This window comes from Beta vulgaris, chromosome 9, assembly GCF_026745355.1.
Source record: "Beta vulgaris subsp. vulgaris cultivar EL10 chromosome 9, EL10.2, whole genome shotgun sequence".
Taxonomy (NCBI): Eukaryota; Viridiplantae; Streptophyta; class Magnoliopsida; order Caryophyllales; family Amaranthaceae; genus Beta; species Beta vulgaris.
Genome location: NC_079210.1, coordinates 37,541,935 through 37,552,169, shown reverse-complemented (window position 1 = coordinate 37,552,169; position 10,235 = coordinate 37,541,935). Strand labels below are relative to the sequence as shown.

Here is a 10,235-nt window from a genome sequence, read left to right as displayed (position 1 = left end):
ATTACCTTTTTTTTTAATTTTTTTTTGTTTTATATTAGTGAAGAGGAAGCTATATATGCAACCTTGATGAAGCTATGCAGCAATATGCTAATAAATTTTCTGCATAAATTTCGGCAGAGCTCCGTTTGTAAATTGGATAAACCCATAATAGGGACTTAATTAACCTGTACAACAACCAATAACATCTCTGAATCCACCATCCAATCAAATCAAAAATCCATCAAACAACCACCATGATCTCCAACATACATCATCCAATATTCAAGCCAACAAACCAACATCATATTCAACCCAACCAACATAAATACAATTCCATAATAATCCAACAAAAATATTTATATATCTTGATAATCCATCACTACAAAGTTGGTTGTACAAGTTGCAATAATGTATATGTTCGTCTAAAGTTAGCTAGAACAAAAAGAAGAATATTAACATAAACTAACTAACCTATGCAATGCACTCATCAACAAAGTATCTTGCCCACTTATTCTTCAACTCATTGATTTGATCCTCCGTATAAGGATCTTTGGTAAAGGTTTGAGCAACCTGAAAATAATTTACCAAAGTTAGCATCAAATAGTTAAAATATATTAAATATGAAATGAATATTTATATAAACTTACTTTGTCCATATCCAACGAACCAAAATATGAAGCGAGTACGTCAAAAATGTACCGCATCACAAAATAACCGCACTCCGTGCCTCCTTGTTGTTGCGGGCACTTTATCAAAAGTTATAAGAAAATGTGAAAAATTACCGCATAATGAGAATAAAGTAAGCTTTAAATTGAATCAAGAAATTCGATCAATACATACCTCAACATATTTCCACAAAAGCTTCTCTCGACGAACTTTGTGGCCGCTCATCCGAAACCTCCTAAAAGCACTAGATAACACAACATTGTTTGATTTACTCCTTAATTGTGGAATGTTACCATCTCAATTCATATAAAGTATATCAAACATATATCAACTTACTCTATCATAGGCAATTTAAGCTTTAACTTCCGCTGTTTGTGATAGCTGGCAGAATCGAAGATATAAACTATCCCAGGCAAGGGACATATGACAAGTAGCATCCAATGTTGGCTATTGAAAGATCAAACAACAATAATTACTTGAAAAATCACATATCATGCAACAATAAATATTTGTAGATATTAAGAAAGAATATTACTCTTGAAAGATTGGCGCGAACATGATTACTAGCATTTACATCGACGCATCCAACCATAGCATGCAGAATGTACTTTGTTACCTCCTCCGATGATGAATGCGACTCCATAACGGTGCTTTGTGGACACATCCAACAAACACGTCCAATAGAATCCCCAAATCCAGCCAAGTCCGACTGCGTAGCCTAAAATTTGGCAAAAGTAAACTATATGTGAAAAATACAACTACCATATAATTAAATGTTAAAAAAAAACATAACTTTGATTATTGTTACCTCATGTAGACTTGGATAATAGAAATATTAATCATTTCTCCTCTAAAAAACTGACCAATATCCTCCTTGGTCAGAAAAGCGGTGCCATCATCTGTCAAATAATGGAACAAGGATCTCGGCAAGGTAACACCAACAACATCATCGTCTGCGACGGCAAGGGTAAGCGTATCTGCTAACTCCCTGCAGTCCTCAGTAAGGGAGTCCAAGAACGATCGATCGTCGATAACTGGACTAAACTGAGAAGCCGAACCGGCTGATGAATGCAACTGGCTAGAAGATCTAACAGCCTCCCCCGAAATCCCTTTTTGTTTTTGAGGTGTCGGTATAACCTAATAATTATTTTTCAAAATGGGCATAAGATTATGAAAATTTTAAATTGAAAGCTATTATATTTACAAAAATAGAGGCCTATATCAACAATTACCTCATCCCTGAACATTTGTGCTAAATTTTTTGGCCATTGCACCCAAGTACCCAAAGCAGTAGCTGTAGTGTCGATCTCATATGCAGGGACGGGAACAGGTAGTGGCAAATGACCATATTTCTCTATAATTCGATGAATTTTCACTTTTAGGTGATCATTCATCATTCTAGACCCATGAACTGTAGTGGTCTCATCAAAAGCATAAGAATATGCATCTGCCACTAGACAAGTCTCTCCACTAGTTGGATCTACCAAATACAATCGACATGGAACCTCGTCCTAACAGCAACACGTAATATTGATATTATTTGAATAAAACACACATGTAAATATGATAATTATTTTGTATAGGGCGCCATGTATATAAGATAATATTTTGTATAAAGCACATGTATATATAATAATTATATGTACCTTCAGCTGAGGAGAATGAGTGTCTGATCCAGATAATGGAGTACATAGATGAGTGGGCTGTGAAGCAGCTACCTCAGGAGATGGCCGAGGAGGTGGCCCAGGAGGTGGCCCAGGAGATGGCCCAGGAGGTGGCCCAAGAGGTGGCCCAGGAGATGGCCCAGGATATGGCCCAAGATATGGCCCAGGAAATGGCCCAAGAGGTGGCCCAGGAGATGGCCCAAGAGGTGGCCCAGGGTATGGCCCATGAGATGGCCCAGAATATGGCCCAGGAAATGGTGAAGCAGATGTTGGAATAGGAGGCTGAGTCGGCTGTGTAGGAGGAGATGGCATAGCAAATGGTGAAGGGAAAAAATGATACAGCCCAGGTGACTGAGTAGGTGGCTGTACATGAGAAGGAGATGGCCCACCAGATGGTGAAGAATATGGCCCGGTAGATCGATGTGAAGGTGAAATCATCACATTCTGCATATATGTGGCAATGTCCTCCCTCCACCTTTCACTCATTTTCTGTATGAGTGCCTTCTCTTGTTCCTTCATCGATCTCCTATAGTGCGTACGAGGAACGTGTCCAAAAGCCTTGGTATAGCCAACATTAACACCCCCAAAACCGTAACAGTGACCCGGATGATCTGGCTTCTCTCCAAGAGCTATAAAAAGGGCATCTCTGTTACGAACCGAAATGAACTCACCCTTGGCTTGCTTCTCCTTGTACTCCAACTGCCCAAAAAGCAAGTTAACAGTAATAATGTAGTTAATAAATGAAAAAATATTCATGTCAAACTAAAAGTTAATTATAATGATATACATACGTATTTGTCAGCTGCTTTCTTTGTTTCCTCATCTGGAATGAATCTCTGTTTAGTAACAGGATCTTTCTTATGCATCGCGCAACACCAATCATCACCCCGGTTAAAACTGGAGGACACCGAGGAGGATGGTGTACTAGAAGACGATCCAGAATCAAAACTAGGTGGACCGAATTTCTCCTGCCTCCACAACTCTCTAGCATCTCCATAACTCCTCTGACCTAAGTGGTGATGATGTGTGTTCTTCTTTGCGCTCTCAAGCGCCTTTTCTCGCTTTTTCTGCAAAATAAAAAAACACATTAAGTTAGTATAATATTATTTAAATCAATAAAACCAAGTTAATAATAAGAATACAAACTTACTATAGCATGATCTGACATCATCTTTTCTTTGAAAGTGGCCCAATCCTCCTTCTTAATGTGCTTGTATACGTCAGGCGGACTATCACCTAACTTCTCTTTCTTTGATCTAACTCTCGTCATTGTTATCCAGCCAGATACCAATTTGCTCTTAAAATCCCTCCATCTAACGTTCAGAGCAGACAAGTAGAGCTTCTTGTATCGAACCTCGTCGGGAAGGTGAAACATGTTCTGTTTTTCAAAATAGGCTAAAATGACTAATTTTGGTTCCAACTAATCTATATGTTGTATTTTCAATCAAATCTACCTATAAATACATCAAACTAAGTATATATGATATGTTAGAGTTGTTTATAACTTAAATTAGCAAGAAACAAGTCATTTTCATTCATTTGGGAAGAAAAAGGCCCAAAAAGGCCTAAAAGGGTTAATTTTGGTTCCAACTACTCTATATGTTGTATTTGCAATCAAATCTACCTATAAATACATCAAACTAAGTATATATGATATGTTAGAGTTGTTTATGACTTAAACTAGCATGAAACAAGTCATTTTCATTCATTTGGGAAGAAAAAGGCCCGAAATGGCTTAAAATGGCTAATTTTGGTTCCAACTAGTCTATATGTTGTATTTGCAATCAAATCTACCTATAAATACATTAAACTAAGTGTATATAATATGTTTGAGTTGTTTACCATAGTGTCTGTCCACATCACATCCAACAAGGTAGGAGAAATGTGTCTCCATGACCAGTTGATGTTCAGCTTCCGTATAGAAAGACCGATCCAAACACCATACTTGGCTCGCCATGGACCTAGTAAAGAACCAATTAAAAATCCAAATATGAAATTGTAATAAGCTAAGTATGATAAAATACATCTATTTACCTATTGGTCTTCCCAAATCATCGAACTCTAAGACCATATCTCCTGTGTTGTGGAGATTCATCGTGGGACCTCGTTTACTCTTTCGTGTTGCCTTTGGATTCCCACTTGACTTCTTCCCGCTCCCCTGTGCACAATAATATGTAGTGGTCTGACCTGAACATAAGAATCAAAATAAGAAAATTAAATTAGAGAACGAACAAGTAAATTACATAATGAATGTTTAAAAAATTGAAATAAACGCGAACCTGACGGGGGTGGCTGCCCATCACTTGTCACCTCAATGCCAAGTAAGGCATTCCTATCAGCCTCTAGCTCAAATCTCTCCATCCACGCATCTGCCTCACGATCATTGGCCTCTCCCTGGTCAGGCTCCTTTTCTAGGTGAAAAGGGGCATCAGAATCCGATAGAAACAAGATATAGTGTTAACGAAATTTAAAACAATATACATCATCACATCATTGTAACAAAATTCAAAACAAGCCAAATTACTCATATAGAACATTTTTTACCTTTAATTTTGGTCAATAGGTTGCTCAATGACTGTTATACCTTCTTGGTGATCCATTCGCATGTAACTATTTTCAGTATCAATCACATTCATCATATCGTCATTTGGAATTGAGAAAGGGGGGATGTCATCAAACTTATCATATTCTTCTTCGTCGTCAACATCACCCACTCTTGAAATTCGCCTTTTACCATTAACAACAATGCACCACTGAGTGTCTACGGGATCAGATACATAGAACACTTGTTTTGCTTGCGATGCGAGGATAAAAGGTTCTTCAGTGTCACGCAGACGACTCATATTGACCAGAGTAAAACCGCACTCATCCTTTTGCAAACCACGTCTATTATCCGCCCACTTGCATCGAAAAATAGGCATAGTGAAGTCACAATAATCGAGCTCCCATATTTCTTGAATGATCCCATAATATGATTGTGTAGCATCAATCGGAGTTTTATCCTTTGCACTCGCATACTCCCTAGATGACGCAATCGTTGAAACCCCACAATTATGGACCACCTTTGATTTCTTATCCTGACGTTCAGTGTAAAAGGTATAACCATTGATATCAAATCCTTCATAGGAGTTAAAACTGTCACGTGGACCATATGCCAACCACTTAATTGTATCAGGTACATGATGGTTATTTGCAGACAATTCACCGATTACTTTATTGTGAAACCAGTCAATGAACGACCTGTTATGCTCATTCATCAATGCCCTCTCCCCTTTTGACGGATTTTTGTGATGCAATTCACGCATATGTCTTTCTAAGTATGGATTAACTTCAGTAACATGGTGCAACACAAAAGATGAGCTTTATGCAACTCATCCAATGAAGGTGCAATATGTCGCATTCCGACCCCACCTTTGCCTTCTAATCTACCCTCGTGTCTCGACTTTGGAAGACCTATCGTCACAGCCTTAGCAAAATAAGAAGAACAATATCCTCCAACCTCTTCGGCAATTGTTCCTTGAATAATACTCGCCTCTGGTCTTGCTGGATTCTTCACTTTCTTTTTCAAAGAACCCATATGTCTCTCAAAAGGGTATGCCCATCTTAAAAACACAGGACACACAGCTTAATCTCCCTTACCAAATGAAGGACTAAGTGAACCATAATGTCAAAAAAAGAAGGTGGAAAATACATCTCAAATTGACAAAGTGTGATCACACCTCATTTTGCAAAGCATCCAACCTATCAGGATCAAGTACCTTGTTGCATATGGTATTGAAAAATGAACACAACCTCGTGATAGCAAGTCTGACATGTTTTGGAAGAATCCCCGTATTGCAATCGGCAAAAACACTTGCATCATCACATGACAGTCATGAGATTTCAACCCAATTAATTTCATATCGGTCATGGAAACAAATCTTCTCATGTTAGATGAGTATCCAGTGGGAACCTTAATACCGTATAAACACTCACAGAACAATCGTTTCTCTTTCCTAGACAATGTATAGCAAGCTGGAGGCAAATACGTTGTTGTTCCCTTTCCTTTCTTAGCCTTTTCCTTAACCTTTGGCCATAAATTAGGCCGAATCTTCAATTTCTCCATATCTCTACGAACCTTAAGACCATCCTTAGTCTTTCCTGGCATATTCAACAGAGTACCGATAATTGCATCACAAACATTTTTTTCAATATGCATTACGTCGAGACAATGCTAACTGGTAAATATTTCCAATAAGGAAGTCTCCAGAATATAGACTCTTTTTTCCAAACGACACCATCGTCTTCCGAAGGTTTAACCCCCTTACCAAATATTGTTCCCATCCCCTTAACACGATTATAAACTTCTTTTCCAGTTAACGGTATAGGAGCTGGACCATTTTCAACAAACCGTTAAATGTGCTTTTTTCTTTCGATATGGATGAGAACTATGTAGGAATTGCCTATTAATGATATAGACATGTTTCCCACAATGTGGCAAATGTGTAGCCTCCATGCCATTCTCACAAATGGGACATGCCTTTTTCCCTTTGACCTTATACCCGATAAATTCCCATAAGCAGGATAATCATTTATAGTACAAATAGCATAGCACGAAGCCTGAAATCTTCGTTAGAATACGCATCAAACACCATAACACCTTCTCCCACATCTTTTTGAGATCTTCGATGAGAGGTGCAAGATATATGTCTATATCATTTCCCGGCTGCTTAGGCCCAGAAATTAAAAGAGACAACATAATATACTTCCGCTTCATGCACAACCATGGAGGAAGATTATATATCACTAAAAGAACAGGCCAAGTGCTATGTTGACTACTCAAAGTACCGTAAGGATTCATTCCGTCCGTACACAATGCAAGTCTCAAGTTCCTAGCTTCCTGACCAAAGTCTCTATATCTGGAATCGATAGCTTTCCATTGAGGAGAATCTGCTGGATGCCTAAGCATCCCATCTTTCTTTCTGCGATCAGCATGCCATCTTAGGTTTTGTGCATCTTCTTTAATAGAAAAGAGCCTCCTAAACCTTGGCACAACTGGAAGATACCACAACACTTTCGCAGAAGGCCAGTATTGCCCGGTCCGGGCACAACCCCATCCGGCAATTTGTAGCGGGACTTACCACACCTCGGGCATTCATAAAGGTCCGCATACTCATTTCGATACAACATGCAATCATTCGGACATGCATCGATGCGCTCATATTCCAAACCCAAAGGACACATTAATTTTTTGGCATAATAGGTAGATTTTGGTAACAAATTACCCTCAGGAAACATATCATGTAAAGCTTCTAAGAGTTCTGTGAAGCCTACATCAGTCAAATTATGTTTCGCTTTTATGTTGAAAAGAGTTAAAATCCCACTCAATTGAGTGTATTTTGTACACCCTGGATAAAGGGGTTTCCCAGCAGCTTCAGACAAACTGTCAAACACTCGTGGCCGCTCATTAAAATGGTCACGAGCCCCTTCCAACATCTCACCTATTCGATCACCAAACTCTTCATCCTCAGTGTCACTATTATCTCCGTTGTCATTTTCATCACCTACTACATCATCGCCTTCAATCCTAACATGATCTTCTACCACAACTTCATTCTCAACCCCGACATTCGACATATCAATTTCTAATGAATTACTAGTGCCAACATCAACATTAACCCTATCCTGAGTATATTTTCCCTGCTCACCATGCCATAACCAAATATAATACTCAGCCCTAAATCCACGACGGATAAGATGATCCCTTATGGTCCTAATATCAGAAATCATATTCACATTGTAGCAATCAACACATGGACAATAAATCTCAGCCTCGCAAGTAAGTTGTTGATGTTCTACAGCACGTTTACAAAACTCATTCACACCTTCTACGAACTCCAACGTATTCCGCTTTCCATACATCCAACTTCGATCCATTTCTAAAAACCCCAACACATACATATATACAAATTATTATCAATTTAAAATTCACATAACTCCAACACATACAACAAACTAATATTCAATGCATGCTTCCATTGGGTCCTTATCACTCCAACCTAACCCATCCTTAAACGTCCAATCCCACTAGTGAATGCATGTATCATCTTTGATTCTAAGTAAAATTCGGCAGCATTTCCCTACAGTTCTCCAAGTACACGATAAAGATAATTGTTTATCTTATATGTACCCGGAGAACAAATTAGGGAAATGACTAACCGTATTTCACTTAGAATCAAAGAATCAACACACATTCACCACCTAAGTGAGATGTGACGTTTAAGAACAGTCCCAAAACGGGGACTATTCAAGACTTACTCCTAATGAGTAAGTCTTGAACGGGTATCTAGGCAATATGATGTACATAAAAACAATCGCATTCAAGCGATTCCAAATATTCACCAAACAATAATCGCATTCAAGCGATTTCAAGTTATCATCAAACAACAAATACCAAACCATTCCTTAGATTTCCCTTCCCCTCCCATTGGTAAGTCTATCAATATAAAGGCATTGCATTCATATCAATTTAAACAAAGAATTACAAAAATAAATCCCGTATAACATATTAGGGCATACAAAAACTAAAGCAAAATTATCACAAAATCAGTTTTTAATACTCAAATCTTATAACTAAGCATATATATACTTTATACTAATCATTTTAAACTACAATTTAAGCCAAAAATTTATTAAAACACTAATTAAGAAAAATTTACAAAAAAACTAACCTAAGATGACAAAACGGCGAGGAACAATGTTGAATGCACCGGAAATTCGGAGGAGAGGCGCCGGAGGAGAAGTGCCGGAGGAGAAGCACCGGAAAACGAAGGGGGGAGTGAATACCGGAGTCGATTCGCTGAAGCAACGAAGGAGAGAGGCGGCGGAGGAGAACTGCCGGACCGAAACGCCGGAAAACCGAAGGGGGACGCCGGAATGTTGTTGCGAAATCGCCGGAAGACCGAACGTGTCGCCGGAGGAGAGAGAGAGAGAGTGTGAGGGGGTCGAAAGTTTGAGAGAGTACTGTAAGAGAGTTTGAGAGACTGAGAGAGTTTGAGAGTGTGAGGGTACTGTGAGAAACCCGCATCCGTTTTTTTTTTTTGGATTGCCAGCGAATATTGCTGCGGTTTCCACGTGGCAACCGCAGCAATATATTAAAAAATTATTTTTTAATATATTGTTGCGGTTGCCACGTGGAAACCGCAACAATATTCGCTGCTAAGGGCCCACATGTTTTCAAAATTTTCCCGTTGACTAATATTGCTGCGGTTTTTGGCGGGAAACCGCAGCAATATTGTAATTTTCAATTTTTTTTTTCTTTTTGCGTGTTATATTGTTGCGTACAGGTAATACCGCAGCAATATCAGCGCAGCAAATAGCATTTATTCTACTAGTGACTCCTTAAATAAGCCTTTGGTAAGTGAATGTTACATGATATTATGAGAGTATATTTTCCTCGAAAGTATGGAAATTATTACAAGGAAAATATGCTCACTGATTTTATTTGATATCAAATAAAATCAGTATAATATCATATAACACACTTACCATACTTAAGAAATCTTGCTCACACAACAAACCATGCATCCGTGTATTTTGAAAATCAATTTTGTGCGGAAAGAAAACTTTCCTAAAATACGACTGCATGAAATAAACCCTAGAGGACTGGTTCAGATCTGTTCCCAGACTGTTCCAATTAACCAAGTTTACTTGTAGTTGTGTATGACAAGTAACCGAGTTTTCTTGTCATCCACAACTAACTCTTCTCTCTAGTTTCAAACCTTTATAGTGCATCAACACCTTTATACCACTTACATTGCATCTAAGACCTAAATGCTACAACATGATCTTGGTCTTCATGCAATTCTTCAAGACTTGGCTTCACAAGCTTCATCTTTCTATTTATTGAACTCGTACTTTGGCACCTACACATGTAAACAGAAACAT

At 38.4% G+C, this 10,235-nt stretch overlaps 1 protein-coding gene and 1 long non-coding RNA gene across 2 annotated transcripts; both read right to left on the bottom strand.

Moving 5' to 3' along the window:
• Positions 1-498: 498 nt before the first annotated feature.
• LOC130590004 (uncharacterized) lies at positions 499-889 on the bottom strand. Its single transcript, XR_008967584.1, has 3 exons — positions 820-889; positions 627-725; positions 499-549 (listed from the first exon to the last, which is right to left on the bottom strand). It is a non-coding gene; the product is annotated as an uncharacterized LOC130590004 (long non-coding RNA).
• A 2,097-nt stretch (positions 890-2,986) lies between these two features.
• Positions 2,987-3,512, bottom strand: LOC125493102 (uncharacterized). The gene is made up of 2 exons (XM_048635866.2): positions 3,460-3,512; positions 2,987-3,376 (listed from the first exon to the last, which is right to left on the bottom strand). Exons 1-2 carry the CDS (start codon positions 3,478-3,480, stop codon positions 3,083-3,085), a joined length of 315 nt encoding a protein of 104 aa, XP_048491823.1. The 5' UTR covers positions 3,481-3,512; the 3' UTR covers positions 2,987-3,082.
• Positions 3,513-10,235: the final 6,723 nt, after the last annotated feature.

Bases quoted from the DNA above. Each gene is read 5' to 3' on its own strand.
- LOC125493102 (XM_048635866.2), bottom strand. From the start codon at position 3,480: ATGATGTCAGATCATGCTATA. The intron at 3,377-3,459 runs GTAAGTTTGTAT...TTTATTTTGCAG, and splicing joins TGATGTCAGATCATGCTATA to AAAAAGCGAGAAAAGGCGCT.